The sequence below is a fragment of the Anoplopoma fimbria genome, chromosome 4, assembly GCF_027596085.1.
Source record: "Anoplopoma fimbria isolate UVic2021 breed Golden Eagle Sablefish chromosome 4, Afim_UVic_2022, whole genome shotgun sequence".
In the NCBI taxonomy this organism is placed as follows: domain Eukaryota; kingdom Metazoa; phylum Chordata; class Actinopteri; order Perciformes; family Anoplopomatidae; genus Anoplopoma; species Anoplopoma fimbria.
In genome coordinates, this window is record NC_072452.1 from 8,728,558 (window position 1) to 8,749,789 (window position 21,232).

The following is a 21,232-nucleotide window of genomic DNA, read 5'->3' on the forward strand; positions in this document are numbered from 1 at the left end:
CAAACTCAACCACTCCAACAATGCTCAGAGAGCTAGGTCCGTTATAATAAACACGATGTCTCTATAAGAATAACTCAACATTTTAGGAAATATATTTCCTTGTCAAGAGTTACATTAAGAAGATTGATACTGCTAGTCAGGTATGTCCATTCAATATGAGGCTACAGTTAGCTTTGCTGAGCATAGCACAACTGCTGGAAACAGAGGGAAAACAGCTAGCCTTGGTTCTGTCCAAAGCCCACAAATCAACACGTTGTATGTTCATTCAGTACAAAAACAAAATATAAGAAAAACAATTTCTGTTTTTAAAAGATATCATATTCTATTTCATGGGCCATGAGCAGTCTTTTTTTGTAATCACTTGATTAGTGAGCTACATAGGTGTTGGTAGGTCGATTTTCTCACATTCGGACAGAGCCAAGTAAATCATTGTCTGTGCTCTGCCTACCACCTCCCTCCAAAGATCATCTTAAATCATCCTAAAGTCTGTGAATGAGTAAAATATCAGTGTCCAGTTCAGCTGCTGCTCCTCTAACTCGTGTCACGCACAAGAAGACTTATTTAAACTGGCCTTTGGGTCACCTTGTGCTGCCTAGTGTTGCTAATGTTGTGTGTATTATGTATGGTTTTATTGTTTTTACTGTTTTATGGTTGTATTTATTTATTTTTTAATATATATTTTTATCCTTGAAAAAGGACTCAGTTAATCGTGTCCTTTGAAAGGTGCTGTACTAAATTTAATTATTATTATTGTTATCATTATTGTTGCTTTTATTATTATTAGTGTTGTTATTGTCATAATTATAATTATTATTATAATTATTATTATGCAAAGGCTTTTTTTCAAACAATGTAATCACTGTAAGTAATTTGCTCTCTTCTGACAGTAGGAATCGACTTAGGAGATGAGAGACGTGAGAACAGAGAGCTTCAACTGCAGTCACTTTTCACAAAGTCTATCAATCACCTCATGCTTCATCATGGAGACTTTTGATACTGCCGATACAGCTTTAAGATCTCCTGTGCAGCTGTTCCAGTCATGACAAAACTCCTGAGTGCTTTCTGGCTGATATGGGATGACAGGTAACCAGCCACCCGCAAGACACACAAGAGCTATGAGTAAGACAGCTGAGAGCAAAACAGGCTGTTTTAGGAACCACAATGTTAGAAAACCTCAGCCCTCCCTCCGCTGCTGCTGCTGCTTCTGCTGCTGAGGGTTTATGCGTTCATGTGTGAGGACATAGCCCTGCATATTTATCAGTCATGCATATCTCTGCAGGTTCATATGAGTCCATGTGGGTTTGTGTGTGCTGGCATGCACACATCAAGTCTTACTGCTCTCCAGATGGGTAGAATAGATACAAGAGACAGAGATTCACTTTACATCTCTCTATTGGCATTCAAATAGTGTACTATTGGTTCTATAAATGTATCAGTGAAGGATATACAAATACTCAGTGTGAACAAATTATAAAAGTAGTTTATTTATTTGACAACAGCAGCACATTTCTGAAATTAAATAAGCTTTTTCACATGGTGAATATTACTTTGTCACATCCAAATGTCTGAGGAAATCAGTAGTTTTATGTAAATAAATAAATAAATATACTTAGAAATAAATATACTATAAATAATAATAGAGTATAAATAATAATGATAAATACATAAATGCAATTTTTGAAAAATTCTGAATTGGAAACTGCATACCAATTAATATCTAATACATTCATTTAAAAAAGCTAATCAGAAACAATTGAAGCAGCCCTGCATAAAACAAAAAATCGTAGTATTCATCTTCTCTTTGAGTTGTTGAGTCTCTTCAGGAAATTAATGTATGAATTAAAAGGCTTCAAACCCATTCTGCGCTTTGGCATAGGGCAGTTGGGGTCACGCTGGAAAAGAAACAGAGAGGCTTTGGGATTATATTGCATCTGAATACCACTGCTAATGCAGCAGTCACAAAGTAGACAGTAAGAACTCAGTGTCTGTCAAGGCGTCATGTTTCAGTCATGTTTTTTGTTGGCTTACCTGTGGATGTGGCTCCAGAGTATGCAGGTTTGCCTTAAGTCCTATGAGAATATTCTCGCTATGTTCGTTTACCGTCACATTGTCAAGAAATTGCTTCAGCTGCCAGACAAAGGCACTCACACAGGAGGACTGAAAAGGAACATAAAATACTAGTTAGGTTATCATGTCAAATGAAATGCCTGTGTCATTGTGAACTGAGCTCAACATAACAGGAGGATCAGAGTGCAGTCTTGAAAAGGTGTAATACTTACTGCATTAAGGGTCTCATTCGGCCCAGGCATCATATCTGACTACAAGGACAGAAAATATATCGTATTCATTTATTAAGCACTGGATATTTTATGTGTCAGATTATGATTTTAACATTATGTTGTTTAGAGACAGGAGAGTGAAGCTAATAAACTGCATGTGTGATAGTATCAATGCGTTATACTTACTGATGAGATATTGATGGTCTTTCTTCTGGAGAGTTTGGTGAGATTGTCCAGTCCCCTTTTGATCTCCTTGTTCAAGTCTGTGTTTAACTCAGTGCCGTAGCAGAGATGCAACAGGAAGACAAGGGAAAACAAGAACTTCATCATACTGCAGCGGTGTCTCTCTCTCTCACGCTCTCTCTCTCTTCTGTAACAGCTTCTCTTCGTTAAGTGTGAGTACTGATGTGATAAGTATCTGCCCAATCTTTTTATATACAGAGGTCAGAGAGGAAAAGGAAGTCGTAAGCAATACACCTACCTGGAAATGTAACTCGTTTTTTTTAAGTTATTGTAATATGCAAATTTCACACTTTAAAAGTCAGCAACAATTACGACTATTTTAAAACCTTTAAAATAACTCAAATCTTATGGCAAAAGATTAAGAAACCACTGCTGTCTATCTTTAACCATAACTAAAGAGTTCATTTCATCACCTCTGTCATGACTGAGTGGCAAACACCTGGTTTCCTTGCATTGTGTAAGATTGAAGAGATGATAGGGCTCTAGATGTAACTTTGTTACCTTTCAGACTTATTTGCTTGACTAGACGGTATTTAGGAGCTGTGTGTACAAATGCAAATAAAAGAAGCCTCCAATATTCTGTTATAGGATACGTAATCTGTAATTTAAATTTTTTCTCATGCAATAGCCACCGATTTCGAAACATATAACGTTTAGGTTTAGCAGTATCCTACTTTTATATTGTATAGTACTGTGAATTTTCTGTGAATATATAAAAAATGATATAATACGGTTCCCTCTGTTGTATTATACTGTAGGAAATCTTTGTAATTTTGTCCAGGAATGGTTAATGTACAACTTCCCAAAAACAATGAACATCATCATCTTTACTGCAACCCTTCTAGTTTCTGTGGTCCAGAAGTGATGTAGTTAATCTATAAATATTCAATGATAGATTGCACTCTTTTTTTGTCATCTGGATTCCCCTAGTTAAAGGCCGTCATGTTAAAAATGAGTAGGTGTGTAGGCGCTGTCTCTGCTGATGTCATATCACAAGGCGGTCAGTGACCGTTTGAACTGTTCAGATCTCTCAAAAGGCTGCTATATTCCAAACATCCGCTCTGATTCACTAGTTAGTGCTGGAGGTGATCCAATTAGATTAAAACTTTGCAGCAAATATTATAAATGTACTACATCTTTTTGATAACTTGTACTACATCTTTTTGAAACTTCCGCACAGTAAGCAGTAAGCTGATCGCAAATGATTCCTGCTTACTTCTACAACTTTTGAAAATGGACAGTTCACAACTCGGGTGAACTGGTGTTTCTTTGATGAGAGGAAGTATAACAAGTTCTTAGAGTAAAAACTTAGTAAAGACACTAAGATGGGCAACCCTTCTGCTTTTTTTTGTTCTCTCACCCACTACTAAAATGTCCTTACACTTAGGTTTCTGTGGTTGGAATAAACATGATTACATTTCGTCCTAGCACGTAATTAATAACTATGGGTGATTTCATAGTTTCTGTTTGTCTTTCCCCATGTCCATACAAACAACACTGATGACTAGTACCAGTTTAAAAGTGATGCTTTTAAGGGAGGGGATCCCCTACACAGAGTGCGAGCAGTGATCGCATGTTTTGTGTAGTTAATTGTTGCTACATTTCCATTGGGAAATGCCTACAAAGGTACATTTAATATTCAATGTCTGATCAGTATTATTAAAGTGAATTTTTTAATATTTATTAAATTAAATTCATATTTTAACATTTGTAGACACGTCTGGTGTTTGTAGACATTATATATGGTATAAATTTGCACATATTGTGCATAATAACAGATCAACATTAGATATAGATAGCTGTGAAAATAATATAACTGTGATACGTAATATACAGTATATGTACTGTCAAGGCACAAGCAGCACAGATTTTTCTTATGTCTAGAGATCTAAATTGACACCAAAAAATTGCACGCTGGGAGGCTGACTCCAGTGGGCCGACATCCTCTTGCTCTCCCAACTGTTCACTCACAGAGAAACATTATATTACATTTATTTAGTTGACGCTTTTATCCAAGAAGACTAACAAAAAGTGCTTTTAATCATGTTGGTATAACCCTAAACATACCAAGAATCCTGCAAGTACATCAACTTCATAAAATGTGCTATATTCAGATTCAATAAGATATAGTGAAAGGTTTTTTTATAGTCTTTTGTAATTATTTTTGTTTCATCTGCCAAAGTTCAGACTTGCATTAGGCAAGTAGCAGTATCCTGAATCGGATTTGAGTTGCCACCATGGGCCAGGGCAGGGTATTGAGTAGCGGGGTAAAACGAAAGCTGGAGAGAGATCTTCAAATCATGCCTACTTTCTTACCTCCGCACCTCCGCACAGCAGGCCAATTGCCACCCAAATACGATGCCAGAAAATATTGGTGGGTGGGGGTTTTAGGTGCTGCGGTTGAAGCATACAGATGCCTTTATTGCGCCTAAGTTGGGAAAGAAAACACAGATAAAAATAAAAAGTACCACATGAGCTGTGTTTGGGTACGGGCGCAGGAAAGTTAACATTAGTTGAACCCACAATCCAAATACATTATTTTATTCTTTGTTTTTGGTAAATTGTAGCGATGGATTGTAACAATTCTGGTGATCACTTTCCATCAAGTCTTATCATCGGGTCTCATTTTGTATTTTGGTTTATGAATAAATACAAGCTACTGACAGAACAGATGTTGGCAGATTGTGACAGATACATTTATTGACCTGAACAGCATTTTGGGATATACAAAAAGTGTACTGTCATTATTTTCTAAACTTCCAAAGTGCTGTGCCCAAAGTTTGGCATATATTGGTGTTAAACAAACCTTTATGTGTGAATAGTCTTATACTTGACGAAAGATTAGGTGAGATAAGGTCAATTGCTGCTGTGGTGAGTAGAGTGAAAACCACAAGATATAATCTAAATTAAAAAATGAAGCATTTGAACAAATGTAGTTGTCTGATTTCTTTGTTCCTAATGTCTTTTGAGAACTTTTTTAAGCAGAAAACTTCATGACTAATACTGTGTCTAATGTGGGAACGATGTCGCTTATGTTTTGCAGCTGTCATGGAAGTGAGTTGTGGTGCTCTTGTCTTTAACACCATCAGTGGATGAAGAATCAAATGAGTGTGCAGGTGTCAGTGTGAGGAGAATTGAGGGGAACATTAGTGTTCTTCCGCGCACAAGAGGGGAATCTTTGCAATAGAGAAAGAAGTGAGACAAAAAATGGCAGAACAGATCTACAGCCATCTGCCATCACAATTCCAAGACCAATTTCCACTACTTCTTCTGAATTAAAATATGAACATATAAACACTGTTTGCTGTAGTGTTGATTACAGGGTAGTTACTTTCGCTCAAAAGTATCAGGGTTACAGATGGTATATCAGCGATCTCGCCTTCACAAACTGATGATGTAAGCTACGTGGTTTGGCTTTCTGCTCATATGGGAAATCTTTCGCACAGTTTATAGTGTGTGGTAGAGACAAAGGAAGAGGTAGTTAACTTTGCAGTGATGTGTGCAGTTTTAGCTTATGGAAAGATGATTGTGTAACTGTGTGTGTTTGATCTTTCAAAGTTGAACCTGTATGTTGCTAGGTAAATGTATTGTAAGTGGGTGAACCTGAGACTGCTGACTGCAAGCGGGAAAAACTTTATTCAACTCATGAGAGATCATGTGTTGATAAAATGAGAATCATACATTTCCATTCAGGGCAACATTTAACTTTGAGCTTGGCATAACTAAAATTAAGATGTTAAAGATAAGTACTCGAAAGCGTAGGACTGTAAATGTGTGAATGGCAAAAACATGATTCCTGTAAAGCCTGCTTCACAACTTACCTGTCTGCTGTGTCACAAAGTGTATGCAAGTAAACTGACAATGCTGATAACGACAAACGATAATCAGAACGTGTGCACAACGTCAGAGATGACTTTTCCGAAACAAATTAGCCGTAAAGCCTAACATTTTCCCGATAATGTCACCACAAGTTCATTTTAAGGATAAGAATGTCAAAGGTTGGCTTTAATAATTAAGGGAAGGAGCGTATGAGTTCATATGGCATAAGAGCTAATATACAACGAGGTGTCCTTTTATGGCCACAGGGAGGTTGGAGGCCACGTGGCTTTTTCTCTCTGCTAAGCCTCTTGATAGCGACTAAAGCTATGTTCAAATTTAACCCTCATTCAAAACTTGCGTGTTTATTTGTTAGGTTGTTTCACTTGTGAACGTCAAGGTAGCATGAATTAAAGCTACTTAATGAGTACTTAAAATTTAACTTGTCTGTACAGTGGGACAAAAACAAACAAAAAATAGCTTGTAGAATGAGATCCGGTGAGAACGTACAGGTGACAAATTAAACCTGAATAAATGAATGGAGAAACATAACTGAAGCCAGTCAAGATTTTGTTAATCTGTCACCAGATCTCAGAGCATTGAAGCTGATCTGACAGCTCATGGTAGACCAACACCTCAGAAAAGACACTTTATGTTTGTTTTCTCTTTAATTTGTCACTAATCTGTATTACCACATTCATGAATAGATCTGGTTGTACTGGGCAGTTTGTGTGTGCCGAATGGCAAAAATCTGACAATTTACCAAATCCACACAATATACATGGAAATCCGAATTAGAAACAGTTTATGTAGCAACTTAAGAATGTTTCATATTCATTCTATTTTGTTCATTTCAGACAAACCTGTGTTACTGTAGTTAGATGTACTTTTAGTTTAAAGTCCAGTTTGTGTTTGTAATGCAGTTTCTTGATCATTTATCTTAATTTCAGTCATATTTCAGGTGTTATCATTACATCTTTGTGGCAAGCTGCAAATAACACATACTTCCTTTGAAGGCATAGTTACATGCAAAACTCTGCCTTTATCTCATTTTGAGGCAAAGATAAATGAAAAGTTATTACATTTCAAAGAAAGTTGAGAGATTATAATACATAGAGTAGGAAGCATTGGGATATGTAAGAGATATGAGGGAAGTTGTGAATCATTATGATATGATATGTTTTATAGTTTACAAGTTATGAAACATTTGCTTTTGCTATTTTATCTGTAAGAATCAAATATCAAAGTGATTGGATATACTGTATAGGCTTGTGTTGAATATAACATTTGTTTAATGAAATGCATATGATAATCCAGTCACTTCTTGCATTCGTCATTACTTCCATCATGGCACTCCTTCTGACGCTAATCAGAAACCTCAATCAGAATTATTCAAGTCACTCAACAGCGGCACTCACAGCACGCACTGAGCAGAAATTTAAACATCATCTAGCAGTAAAACATCATCTCATTTCAGCCCTATGATGTCTCCCAAACATTTTTAATTTTTTTACAGCAATTGCATAAAACACTTAACAAACAAGAAACTTCCAGCTGCTATGGTCCCTTCATTTCTCTTTGCAGTCCATCGCAATAGTGTTCCTTTTTAGCCCTTTTCCTTCAGTGCTTTCAGTGTGATGGTCAATCCTCCAGCGTCACAGAGCTGAAACTCCTCCTCCACTGCATCGTCATGGGGATGCTGGGCAGCAGCAGCAGTATGAACTGAGGCTGTTTCATCCTCATATTCTTCTTCCACATCGGCTTCCTCAAAGTCATCTGGATATTCATCTTGCTCTGAGACATCAGAAGCCTCTGAAAATACTGCAAGAGAGAAAGAAGGGTTCAAGGCTTTTGCTTTGAAAAGCTTGTACACATCACAAAACAACTTATTAAGAACCTTTATTATTCTCTATTTAGCTGTATAGTTTTGGTGCTTCTCAAATCTCAAATTGTGCACACTAATTAGCTGTTAAGATTTTGTTAAAAGGCAAAAATGACTTTCAAGGTAGAACATGTTGAGGCATCCTAAATTTAAAATCTGTGAGACCATTTTTAAGATTATCACAGCTAGCTGTTTTTCATCAATGTTGACCTTAAAGAGTCATATATCGACTAAATGATTTAGAGATTTATTGTAAACTGTAAAGTATGTTGACCTTAGTAGTTAAAACTAGCTCCATTTCAATTTACAACAGTGAAATAATGCTTGATGCACCAGTCATCAATAACAATATAATAGGCTATATAATAAAATAACACTGCAGAGCACGGAATTTGTCGTTTTGCTGATAGCACTTTCACTTTTTGATTTAAGGACTTGATATTTTACACTGTGTTATGACTGGTGTTTCACTTTGCATTTCTACTTTACCAATAGGCTCAGCAGAATCGCTCCTCATTGGCGACCTCAAGTGCTCACTGCGCTCCTCAAGATAGGGCAAACTTTCATCTTCATCAAAGTCCTCAGGATAATCACAGTGGTTTTGTCCTCCAACAAACAAAACATCATGTTCCTCCTCCACATCATTGGAACCGGCCTCCATGTTGTGCTCTTTTTCTTCCCATGGGTGGGTCTGACTGAGAACATCTGGCTGTAGGGTGGTGTCTGAGTTTTTCTCTTCTTTATTTATGTCACAGCTTTTCACATGAACACAGCTGGGCACTGTGTGTTTGATGGACTCTAAGTGGTCTTGCACATAGGCAGTGTTGAGCATACAGGCAGCAGTTGGCCTGTTTTCTGGGTTGAGGCAGAGCATTCTCTGGATCAAAGAGGAGATGTCATCAGAATAGCTGGTGGGCACGGGATCATACTCTCCTTTGGTGATCTTGTAGAACAGACTCAGGAGATTTGTGGCTGCAAACGGAGGTCTGAGAGCACATATCTCATACAGCAGACAGCCCAGAGCCCAGATATCAGACTTGGAGCTGTACGGGACATCCTGGCACAGCTCCGGACTGAGGTAGCTGGGTGTCCCAACACATGTGGACGACATCTCAGCTGTGTTGGTCATTACTCTGGATATGCCAAAGTCCCCTAACTTAACAACACCTTGCTTTGTGAGCAGTATATTTGATGTTTTGATGTCCCTATGAAGTATTTTAGCCCCGTGTATGTAATTTAAAGCCACAGCGACCTGCACAAACCATCCCATCACAGTATCCTCCGTGAAAAACTCCATTGGTTTCCTCTCTTTCACTTTGTCATCTAATGTCCCCCCATCACAGTAGGTCATCACAATGTAAATATATCCATCAGTGTTGGCAAAGGCCTCTTGGCATTTTACCACATGAGGGTGCTCTAACCTCCTAATGATCTCGGCCTCCTGCAGAATTGCCCTCTGTGTCTTTGCTGCCCTTTTGTCCTCAACCTTGATCCTCTTCACTGCGTGCAGGCTCTTACCCTCCACATGCCTCATCAGGAACACGTCCGCCGCGCCTCCCCTGCCCAAACACAACACCTGCTCGTACTTCTCCATGCGCGCTCGTTGCAGCCTGTGGTCGGTGAGGAGGCCGGTACCGACTCCAACACATGTGACGGAGGATTTGTGTGTTTAGTCTCGTTTCCTTGGTCACCGCCGATCGCTCCAAAGAAGTGGCCTTGAATGGGAAGGAAATAAGATAAGATAAGATAAGATAAGATAAGATAAGATAAGATAAGATAAGATAAGATAAGATAAGATAAGATAATAAAATAAAATAAAATAAAATAAAATAAAATAAAATAAAAAATAAAATAAAATAAGATAAAATAAAATAAGATAAGATAAGATAAGATAAGATAAAATAAAATAAGATAAATAAAATAAAATAAAATAAAATAAAATAAGATAAGATAAGATAAGATAAAATAAAATAAAATAAAAAAATAAAATAAGATAAAATAAAATAAAATAAAATAAAATAAAATAAAATAAAATAAAATAATCCTTTATTAGTCCCGCAGCGGGGACATTTACAGGATTACAGCAGCAAATAAGAGACATAGTAAAAAAAACAAGTATTATAAATAAGTAATAAAAGTAATAAAAAAAGGAAAGAATATTAAATAAGTAAAAGTAAAAAATCCACAATAGCTAAAAATATTGTATATACAGACAGAATAATTATAGTATTGCACAGTGTATTTATATTAAAGATATATAAAAGAAATGCAACACAGTGTGTTCCACATTAAAAAAAAAGTTACAGGATTAAACAAGAGACATAGTAAAAAACAAAAGATAAAAAATAAGTGTTATAAATAGCAAATAAGCAATAAAAACAGTAAAGAATCCACAATAACTGAAATATTGTATATACGCAACATAGGGTATAGTGCAAACAAGAGACATAGTAAAAAAACAAAACAAGAATATGTTACTATTATAACTATTATTGCGCAGTGTATTTGTACTGCACAGGTTTTTAGTGTCATGTGTCATGTGGTCTACTGGGATCAGAGCTGGTTGTGCAACCTAAAAAATAAAAGAGTTCAATAATTCTCTGTTATATTGTTTATTTCAACAACAGATTTAATTTGACTTTCTTTACTGGGGTTACCCATCTGTCGAGGGGACTACAGATGAAAAATAACCTTTTATTTAACTCGCATTTACAGCACTTTAACGTGCATGTCGTTGCTAAATGAAATAGATAAGCCTGTAAAATAAGTCAATAAATAACATTGTTTTAATGACATGAAAAAGATAGTAACGTTTAAAGAAATCATTGTCAATAACAATACTATAAGCCAAGATAGACCTTGGACTGAACTTGACACAAATTAATCAAATATAACATACTTCTTTTTAAAAACGGTGTACACAATTAAATTAAGGCACATATATCATGCCTTAATTTAATAATGTTTTAATATCTACCCTGTTTTATTTCATTTTGCCTGGTTGTGTCACTTGACACTGCACACAGAGCTACACGTCACTAGGTGGCGGTATAGAGGTCGAGTGGCAGCAGATCTTAAAGAAGAAGAAACGAGCTCTGTGCGCAGGTTTCTGCGCAGGTTATGAACGCGTGTTGGTGCAGTGTTTTCTTTTACATTAACTCTTGAATCTCAATAAATGTTCATCTAAATATGCCACCAAAGGGAAAAGGTGGAAAGGGCGGTAAAGGTTAGTGGTGCATTAACGAGCTATTGTTAATTACGCTTTATGAACTGTTTGCTTGAGGTTATCCACATTAACTAGGCTGCTGTGTTGTCATGTTGTGTAGGAGCAGCTTCAGGAAGTGCAGACGCTGACAAAAAAGAGAAAGCACCAAAGGGAGGCACTGCTGTGAAGGTAACGTTAGTCACACTGTTATTCAAAGCTGCACTGAAATATATATTTAAAAAACGTCTCTTCCTCCTACATCAAAGTCATTTTTGGCTCAAAGGAAATGTCATCTGAATGAGTTGTTGACTCTTGACCAGATAATGAACTTGCAGGGGCACCACTGATGAGAAGTACGATTACAGGTGACTCATACATGTGTCTTAGAATAGACTATATTAAACCTTACTCATTTAATGTAGAGATGTCCCCTTGCTGCCCTTTTTCTTTTTCATGTTATTGTCCTGACACATGAGCATTGCATTTAAATTGGCAATTATGGGAATAGGTATATTTTTTTATTATTATCTACACGCCAGAGCTATAGTTTGTTTTCTGAAAATAATGAAAAGATTGTGTTTTATCTCTAGACTATAACTGGATAAAAAGGCATTATGGCTGCAAAAACATCAGCATTGCGTCACAAAGAAGAGGGAGAGCTAGGGCTGGAAAACATTTAGGAATTTGGGAGCTAAGTATACATCATATCCTGTATACATGATCTAGTATTGTTTTGGTTGTTATAGGTTGCCTCCCAACCCCAGTTTGTTCATTGACGTCTAACTGTGCCTTTTGGGGCGGCTGTGGCACATGAGGTAGAGCGCTTGGTCGGTGGTTCAAACCCCTCTACAGGCAACAATCTAGGTGTCCTTGAGTGAGACACCTAACCCCAAAATTGCTCCCCGGGCGCTTCATTGCAGCCCACTGCTCCTCCGGGATGGGTCAAATGCAGAGAAACGAATTTCCCCATTGTGGGACTAATAAAGGCTTAAATATTAATTATTATTATTATTTTCCCCCAGGTTCGACACATCCTCTGTGAAAAACATGGAAAATGCATGGAGGCAATGGAGAAACTGAAGGCTGGAGTCCGTTTCAGTGAAGTAGCGTCACAATACAGTGAAGACAAAGCGAGACAAGGAGTAAGAACATGCACTCATAATCAGCTGTGCAGTTTCGGCCCCTTTTTTTTTTTAGCTCTTTTATAGCTCGATTCAAATTGTCCCACAGTATTGACTGGAAGCTTTAACTGCGATGGTCTTCTCTATTGTTTCCAGTCTACACAGCACATAATTATGACTACATTCTGTTTAGTTGGTAAAAGCTTCATTCAAATACAGGCACTGCTTTACAAACTGAATCCAAGTGTTAAATATGAAAGATGATAAATTAGATCAACAGCAGGCCTAAACCTCATAATGAGTCTCCATGTGTGGTGATTTCCAGACTGGTGATTAAAGTTAAAGCATTGCTCACGGTTGTTAAAATCTCCCTTTGCCTTTGTTACTCGTCTCCACTCACTTTTATCTTGGCTTTGTACCCGTATTAGGTGCATATTATGTGTTTTCGTCATTATTCATCTGTTCATGACAGGGTGATCTCGGGTGGATGACGCGGGGATCGATGGTTGGACCTTTCCAGGATGCAGCATTTGCCCTCCCTATCAGTTCCATGGATAAACCAGTCTACACAGACCCTCCTGTCAAAACAAAGTTTGGGTACCACATCATTATGGTGGAGGGGAAAAAGTGACGTGGGGTGGCTCAACACTTATAAGGCAAATTATACACTGATATATTGTGAAACTGATTGTTTCCGGATCTTACCGTTTCAATACAATGTTTGCTTTTTAATTTACAGAGTGTGTAAGAATAGAAAAATGAAGTGATCTTCCGGTGTCAGCTTTGTCTTGACACCTGAACACATTGTACACCTCCTTACTGACAATTCAACCTGAGGGAATATTCTTACATGCTTAACTTTTACTATACATAATTCATTGTATTTCTGTTTCAGTTTGATAAATTTGGTGTTAATCAAACCACAAACGGCCAAATAAATGTATTTTCAATCAAATAGAACAAAATGCGTAAGATTTGTTTCTGTGTGTTCTGAGAGTGACCGAGAGACGTGATTGAAGTGTCAGCTGCACTCGTAAAAACTTCTGCTTTAAAGTCTTTCAGAAAGGGAGGTTCTGCCCTTTTAAGGGGTATCTTCTTTTTCTTTAATCCCATAAATATAACTATTAAATTAGACCATCGTTATAGTTGTTCAGATAAAACACCAATAATAAAAAAAAACCTGACATTTATCAAACAAAGCCGCAATTGTTACGAAAAAAGTTTATTAACTGAGTAGGGCTGTTGCAAACAAATTAGAGATAAAATAAGATAATCCTTTATTAGTCCTGCAGCGGGGAAATTTACAGGATTACAGCAGCATAGGGGTATAGTGCAAACAAGAGACATAGAAAAAAACAAAACAAGATCAAAAATAAGTATTATGAATAGCAAATAAGCAATAAAAACAGTAAAGAATCCACAATAACTGAAATATTATATATACAGACAGTATAACTATTATTGCACAGTGTATTTGTATTGCACAGGTTTTTAGTGTTGTGTGGACTACTGGGAGCAGAGCTGGTTGTGCAACCTGACAGCAGCCGGTTATTATCATTGTAAGTATCAATTAATCTATTTAGTTTCTCAGTTAATTATTAATTATTATTGATCAGAGTAACACAAGGACGTATAGTCTTCAGTATTGAGGACCATGGTTTTAATACCCCAGTGTTGTAATCCCACTGACATCCTCCAGACCGCTAGGGGGCGGTAGAGCGCAGCCGCTCAGCCAGTGTTGTAATCCCGCTGACATCCTCCAGACCGCTAGGGGGCGGTAGAGCGCAGCCGCTGTGGCGCACCGCCAGCATGAGGAAAAGAGCGCTGACGTCGTTACGCCTTGCTAGATGATTGGCGAGGTAAGATGGCGGCGCCAGAGGAGCCAGAATTATCTCAGGCGCAGACAGAAAAGCTGCTTCAATTCCAGGTAGACAGCCCGCACTCCACACTACCCCCCCCCCGGTTGAAGCCCCGTATGTTGACGCGCTGTTGTCGGTGCCGGGTCACCGTGAATCGGCGCCACCGGCCGCGCTGAGCCGCGTTTCGCCTCGTCAACAGAGCCACCGTCCACTGGAGCTAACGTTAGCACAGCTAGCTAAGCTAAGCTAAGCTAAGCTAACAACCCAGGAGACAGCAAGGGTGTAGTCACACTGCTGGTGTTTGTGTTTGTGTTTGTGTGTTTGTGTGTGTGTGTGTGTGTGTGTGTGTGTGTGTGTGTGTGTGTGTGTGTGTTTTAGATGTGTCAGGTGTGGTTGTGTTGTTTTGATCAGCTCGAGGCCTTCACACTAACTTGTCTCTCTCGTGAACAGGACCTGACCGGGCTGGAGTCTATGGACCAGTGTCGTCGAACACTCGAGCAGCACAACTGGAACATAGAGGTGAGTCACGTGGGGGAGACACACACGTGCAGGGAGGCTGAATGTCTGTGTGTGTGTGTGTGTGTCTGTGTGTGTCTGTGTGTCCAGGGCATCTTGTATACAAAGACACGTGAGATGTCACTGTCATCAAAACAGATGCACACAGGAGCAGAGTGTGGACACACCTTCTCATTCAACTACTCTGAGGAGTGTAACATATGAAACATATTCTGGTTTGTTTGTTTACCACATAATCCTTCATAGTTCAATATTAATCTACAATGTAGAAACAAATAAAAATAAAGAAAAACCATTGAATGAGAAGGTGTGTCCAAACTTTTGACTGGTACTGTAGTCTCAAGAAATGTTTAACCTTAGAAATGTTCATTTAATCCTCACTTCTCATGGTCTCTATTGTTTGAGGAAACTGGTGTTTGATCCATAGCTCATTTAAGGTAATCCAAACAAGGAAACACACAAAATACCATAATGTCACCTTGCTAATGTTTTCATGGTTAGACATTTTAAATTACTTTCTGTGTCTTTGTCACTGTCAGTTTGGACACACCTTCTCATTCAACTACTCTGAAGAATGTAAAATATAAAACATATTCTGTTTTGTTGAGCATTTGTTTGTTTACCACATAATTCCATATGTGTTCCTTCATTGTTTGGATGTCTTCAATATTAATCTACAATGTAGAAAAAAATAAAGAAAAGCCATTGAATGAGAAGGTGTGTCCAAACGTTTGACTGGTACTGTTTATATATATTAAGGCTGTCATCAGTGTTGTGGGGTGACTAGGTAAAAACAATATACATGTAATTGTAATCAGTTACAGTAACTGAGAAAAAAATATTATTCAATAACAAAAGCCTTGAAAATGTTGGTGATTTCAAAGGCTACATCTGATTATTTAATTTTTGGTAAGAAGCTTATATGTAGAATATAACAAAGTATGTTGCTTTATTCATACTTTATTTAAGTTATACTGAAGAACAGTATTTAAATATCTGGTAAAGAAGAATTAAATATGCAGTACCAGTCAAAAGTGTGGACACACCTTCTCATTCAACTACTCTGGAGAATGTAAAATATAAAACATATTCTGGTTTGTTGAGCATTTGTTTGTTTACCACATAATTCCATATGTGTTCCTTCATAGTTTGGATGTCTTCAATATTAATCTACAATGTAGAAAATAATTAACATTGAATGAGAAGGTGTGTCCAAACTTTTGACTGGTACTGTATATGAATAAACACTGCAGCTCCTAGGACTAACATTTGAGGCTGTGGGCATGTTCATAATTGTCATAGGATGCAACCTAGGTCTGTTTGACAAAGTAACATTCATTAAACAATAACACTTTTGAAGGGTGATCCAGAACAACAATTTGTTGATAATGGCATGATTATATATTGAATTAAAGCATACCGCAAGTATTTGTCTCCAACATAGCTTAGGCATGTCACACCATACAGTGGTCATAAGTTTGGACACACCTTCTCATTCAATGGTTTTTCTTTATTTTTATTTTTATTTGTTTCTACATTGTAGATTAATATTGAAGACATCCAAACTATGAAGGAACACATATGGAATTATGTGGTCAACAAACAAATGCTCAACAAACCAGAATATGTTTTATATTTTAGATTCTTCAAAGTAGTTGAATGAGAAGGTGTGTCCAAACGTTTCACTGGTACTGTAGTGACACACTGAAACCTATACTTTACATTTACTACCACTTGATAACTTTACTGTTCTCCTCTGCTCTGGTGGCCTAAAGCCGTCTATGCATCCTCTATCTCTCTGTCACTCGTCCACAGTGCTACACCCATATGACACTATTATAACATATTCATCTAACTGTTTCAACACCCTACAATTTCAAGATTTGAGGTTTGAAATACATACACGGGGAAATGTACATTTTATTGGCCTCCAGAAGAAAAAAAAACATGCATATGTATGATCAATCAGTTGATCAGCAGATTGGTCATGGAGGCAGAAACACTGTCATGCCAATTCATTTTGAAACAGCAACGGCTGATGGTGTTACATAATCGCTCACTTCAACCAACGGAGTTACATCATCCCTCTGTCAGTCACTTAGTGACGTACTTTCGCGTTTATACGGCTGGACCCCGCTTAGCTGCAGCTCCGCCACAACAAAGCGAGTGGGGCAGGGTTTGTGCGCAGACACACAGAGAGTGGGACTAGGATTGCGAGGAGAGTGTAAGGGAAGAGGGTTGCAAACACTGGTACAGTTTTATGGAAGAAATGGATGAACGCAACATAAAACTATATTGCTGTAAACGGTATTTTCTCAAGTTATATTTCATATGAAAATATGTCAATTTACATCTGTAGTCCTATATACATTTTGTGAACTGTTCTGGCTTGCTTTGAATACTCTGTCACTCTTTTCTTTAGTTTTTTTGAAGGACTTGACTCTAATATGATGGACTTGAATGTGTCTGTTTCAGGCTGCAGTCCAGGACAGACTTAATGAGCAGGAAGGAGTACCCAGTGTGTTTAACCCTCCACCATCCAGACCATTACAGGTCAATACAGCAGACCATAGAGTATATAGTTACATCGTCTCAAGGCCACAACCCAGGGTAAGTCTGCAGGTTCTTTTAAAGTTTGTGTTTTAAGATGTCATTTCTGCATAGATGTTTAATGTTTTCACCACACAAAAGATAATGAATTTCTCTTGCAATATTCAGTAAAACTATTGCTAATACTTGACACACAGCCACATTATAGCGTGACCATATGTTACTTTCAATCCAATCATTGAAGAATGTTCAATCCAGTGATAATGTCATTATAATTGTATTTAAATGGCCTGCTGGAATTTGGTTTTCTACTTATTTTCTACTGTCTAAATATAATAGACTGCTTTGGTTATTCTTTTCAGGGATTAATAGGATGGAGTTACTACTTGATAATGCTCCCATTCAGATTTACATATTACACACTTCTGGACATATTCAGGTAATTAAAGCACATTGAAAACTTGTATCTGCTGGATAGAGAAAGGCTATTGGTGATCACATTGTTCTTTTTCTTCAAGGTTTGCCCTGCGTTTCATCAGGCCAGATCCTCGTGGCCGTGTGACAGACCCAGTCGGAGATGTTGTGTCCTTCATTCATAGTTTTGAGGAGAAGTATGGTCGGTCACACCCTGTATTTTACCAGGGAACATACAGCCAGGTGAGTTCAGTGAACAGATGCCCAATTACAAACATGTATTTGTTCTGCTCTGAATCAATTTTAGTTGTGGACAAGGTGAAATTGCAATATGATGCGTTGCTTTTTTTCCCACCTTGAAACATGTAGGCATTGAATGATGCCAAACGGGAGCTCCGCTACTTATTAGTGTACCTTCATGGGGAGGATCATCAAGACACTGACCAGTTTTGCCGGTACGATAGTTATTACCTTCATATATCTACATCTATTGAGTGTCAGCAGTCAGAATTTGTTACATGGCGCCTGCCATTGCTCAGGGTCATTATATTTCTGTGTCATACAGTTGCTTTTGTTTGTTTTTTACTCTGCGCATCCTGTTTATCCCGATTGGTATATTAATATAAAACCTGTGTGTTTTATGTATCCATGTGCACAGGAAAAAGGTGTTCCCTTTATAAATGGTTTATTTTGTGCTACTTATTTGTCACTTTCCTAGCTCCACGTTATGTACAGAAGAGGTCGTAACCTTCCTCAACACACAAATGCTCTTTTGGGCATGCTCCACCAGCAAGCCTGAGGGCTACAGAGGTATTTAATCTTATTGTTATTTAACCCACCATTTTTGTGTCTGCTGTTAATGAATATGTAGCATAAGCTGCTCTGATCATGAACACTATCCATCACTCACACATGTAGGAACACTTAATATATGCCTCCTTTATGAAAGTGATATGAGACAAACTAAAACTGGAGGATTTAAATGTTGGTAATGTGCCACTCCTTGTCTTTGACCTAATGTGATTGTCCTTTATTGTGTTTATAGTTCCAGGTTTTGAATTAATTTAAACTTCTGTCACCACACTAATAAAGGGAAAGCTACTTGTTTGTGTTGGGAAACTCATCAAAAGAATAAAGGGGTCACTGAGTCCTATGGATTATCATTATTAACTGGGAGATGGCTTCTAAAAAGATGTGCATGTTGGCTTTCTCAAATGTCATTTGTTGATGCTTCTAATGCTACAAACAACATGCTACAAACAACATGCTATGCACCTCTACTGTGTTGCAGTAGTTACCTGGAGGAAATTTAAGTCTCAGTGGAGAACTCAAAACTCTGGCAAGCTAATGGCATGCTAGCTGGGATATATGATTTGTTTTGTGTGCGAGTGTTTGGATGAGATGGCCATCTAATTAGGTAAATAAAAGTTATGGTAGCAGTGCCATTGAAGCAGTGAGATTTGACTATGTAATATTTGGGTGTGTTTCAGTGTCCCAAGCATTGCGAGAGAATACCTACCCATTCCTGGCCATGATAATGCTGAAGGACCGCAAGATGACAGTGGTGGGCAGGCTCGAGGGTCTCATTCAGCCAGAGGACTTCATCAATCAGCTCACATTCATCATGGATGCCAACCAAACACATCTGATGTCAGAGCGCCTCGAACGGTACTTGAAATCAATAAATTCACATTAGATTGCTTGTCATGACATTGGTGAATTCTTTCCCTAGTTTTATGGTTTTTTTTACTTGGATTCTTAGGTCAAAACTCGAATTACCGCCTCACGGTTGTATGCATCATCCTACCAGTCAAGTTGCATTTCACATCCATGTCTGTTCAAAATGTCATCACAGTATCTTGTGTGCTGTGTGAAATTGTCCTAATTAGCATATGAATTCTTCAGTTTTATGAGGTGACAGTTGTTTTTAACCACCAACGTATAATCAGTTCATCCTTGATTCCAAATGTATGTTTGTGTCAAATTTAAAGATTCAGATATTAAGGTATTCAAATAGGTGGGCGGTTTCATCTCTGCCACCGGTGTCCTGTTCGGCCACAACATGGATCTTCCAGTACCGTCTTTACCGGGATAAACAAAAACATTTTGGTTCCAGCACACGCTTATATTTTGGTTGAAGTACACCCAGGAGAACGGGGGGATTTCAACACCCAATGAAATGTGTCACTCCCAAGCAGTTGGTCTTAGGTTACATTCTGGCTACCGTCCTTGCGTTTTCAAATCTCTAGAGTAGCCAACCGCTGCCGAGCCTGCTGCTCACGGTCCATTTTTTATATTTTTTTGGTTTTAGGGAGGAGCGGAACCAGACCCAAGTGCTTAGGCAGCAGCAGGATGAGGCCTATCTTGCCTCCCTCCTTGCTGATCAAGAGAAGGACCGAAAGAAAAGGGAGGAGGAGGAGCAGCTGAGGCAAGAGGAGGAGAAGGTCCTACAGAGTGCTCTTGCCGAGGAGCGAAGACGACGAGTGAGTTTGACCTTAACTAATTAACTAGTGTGTAGCATTTTAGGGGGATCTATTATGGAATATAAAATTAGTAAGTATGTTTCCTTTAGTGTATAACCACCTGAAAATAGTAACTGGTTTTCGTTACCTTTTAAAATGAGTGGCTTATATCTACATACGGATCGGCTCCTCTTCAAGGAGTCCATCATGCTTCGCCGCAATCTTTATACAGTAGCCAGAACAGACAAACCAAACACTGGCTCTAGATAAGGCCATTCATGTTTTTGCATCGGCCATTGTAGCTCTCCTACAAGCTTGGCACATGAGAGAAGTTTCAGTTGGTTGAAATTAGGGCAGAACTATATGTTAGAGCTGTACCAATTGCAATTTTTTCTCGCCATATTCCGAATTCTGATTTATTTATTTTAAACCAGACCTGCCAAATTAGATTTTCTTTTTAGGAGATATATTTGACAGCAAGGCTCCAGACTAAATTGTTTAGAGGATTTTGCTGTATCGCCCAGCCCTCGTAGTAATCTGCAACCTCAATGCTAGTTGTTGCCACATGCTGCACACTGTCCCTTTAGCATGCATGAAATTCTTTCTTTTTTGATTTATGTTGCCAATTTCTGTTTCGACTCCAGACACTCGAAGAGGAGAAGGAGAGGAAGTCAGAATGTCTTCCCCCGGAGCCACCTGCAGATGATCCTGAAAGTGTCAAAATAGTGTTTAAGCTGCCCAATGATACAAGAGTAGAGCGACGATTCCTCTTTGGGCAGTCTTTGACGGTGAGTACCACTGTTACCAAGACCCTGTGAACACACCCGGTTGACCCATGTTGATTATTTATTCCAGTGGTTTTCAGCAGATTTGACAATGATGATC

The 21,232-nt window shown here is 38.1% G+C and overlaps 3 protein-coding genes across 3 annotated transcripts in view; 2 read left to right on the forward strand and 1 right to left on the reverse strand.

The window, feature by feature from the left end:
• Positions 1 to 7,944: 7,944 nt before the first annotated feature.
• nek12 (NIMA-related kinase 12) lies at positions 7,945 to 9,871 on the reverse strand. The gene is made up of 2 exons (XM_054598179.1): positions 8,710 to 9,871; positions 7,945 to 8,159 (listed from the first exon to the last, which is right to left on the reverse strand). Exons 1-2 carry the CDS (start codon positions 9,812 to 9,814, stop codon positions 7,945 to 7,947), a joined length of 1,320 nt encoding a protein of 439 aa, XP_054454154.1. The 5' UTR covers positions 9,815 to 9,871.
• Positions 9,872 to 11,290: 1,419 nt separating this feature from the next.
• On the forward strand, positions 11,291 to 13,504 carry pin4 (protein (peptidylprolyl cis/trans isomerase) NIMA-interacting, 4 (parvulin)). The gene is made up of 4 exons (XM_054597221.1): positions 11,291 to 11,446; positions 11,547 to 11,614; positions 12,448 to 12,567; positions 13,019 to 13,504. The coding sequence occupies exons 1-4, from the start codon at positions 11,410 to 11,412 to the stop codon at positions 13,175 to 13,177; spliced, it is 384 nt and encodes a 127-aa protein (XP_054453196.1). The 5' UTR covers positions 11,291 to 11,409; the 3' UTR covers positions 13,178 to 13,504.
• An 867-nt stretch (positions 13,505 to 14,371) lies between these two features.
• Positions 14,372 to 21,232, forward strand: part of faf2 (Fas associated factor family member 2) — an 8,349-nt gene continuing 1,488 nt past the window's right edge. The window contains exons 1-10 of the mRNA XM_054597664.1: positions 14,372 to 14,473; positions 14,856 to 14,924; positions 17,397 to 17,531; positions 17,834 to 17,910; positions 17,990 to 18,128; positions 18,255 to 18,340; positions 18,604 to 18,695; positions 19,376 to 19,553; positions 20,197 to 20,368; positions 20,992 to 21,135. Of these exons, the coding sequence (XP_054453639.1) occupies positions 14,411 to 14,473; positions 14,856 to 14,924; positions 17,397 to 17,531; positions 17,834 to 17,910; positions 17,990 to 18,128; positions 18,255 to 18,340; positions 18,604 to 18,695; positions 19,376 to 19,553; positions 20,197 to 20,368; positions 20,992 to 21,135 (1,155 nt within the window). The 5' untranslated portion in view covers positions 14,372 to 14,410. The remainder of the gene's footprint in view (positions 14,474 to 14,855; positions 14,925 to 17,396; positions 17,532 to 17,833; positions 17,911 to 17,989; positions 18,129 to 18,254; positions 18,341 to 18,603; positions 18,696 to 19,375; positions 19,554 to 20,196; positions 20,369 to 20,991; positions 21,136 to 21,232) is intronic.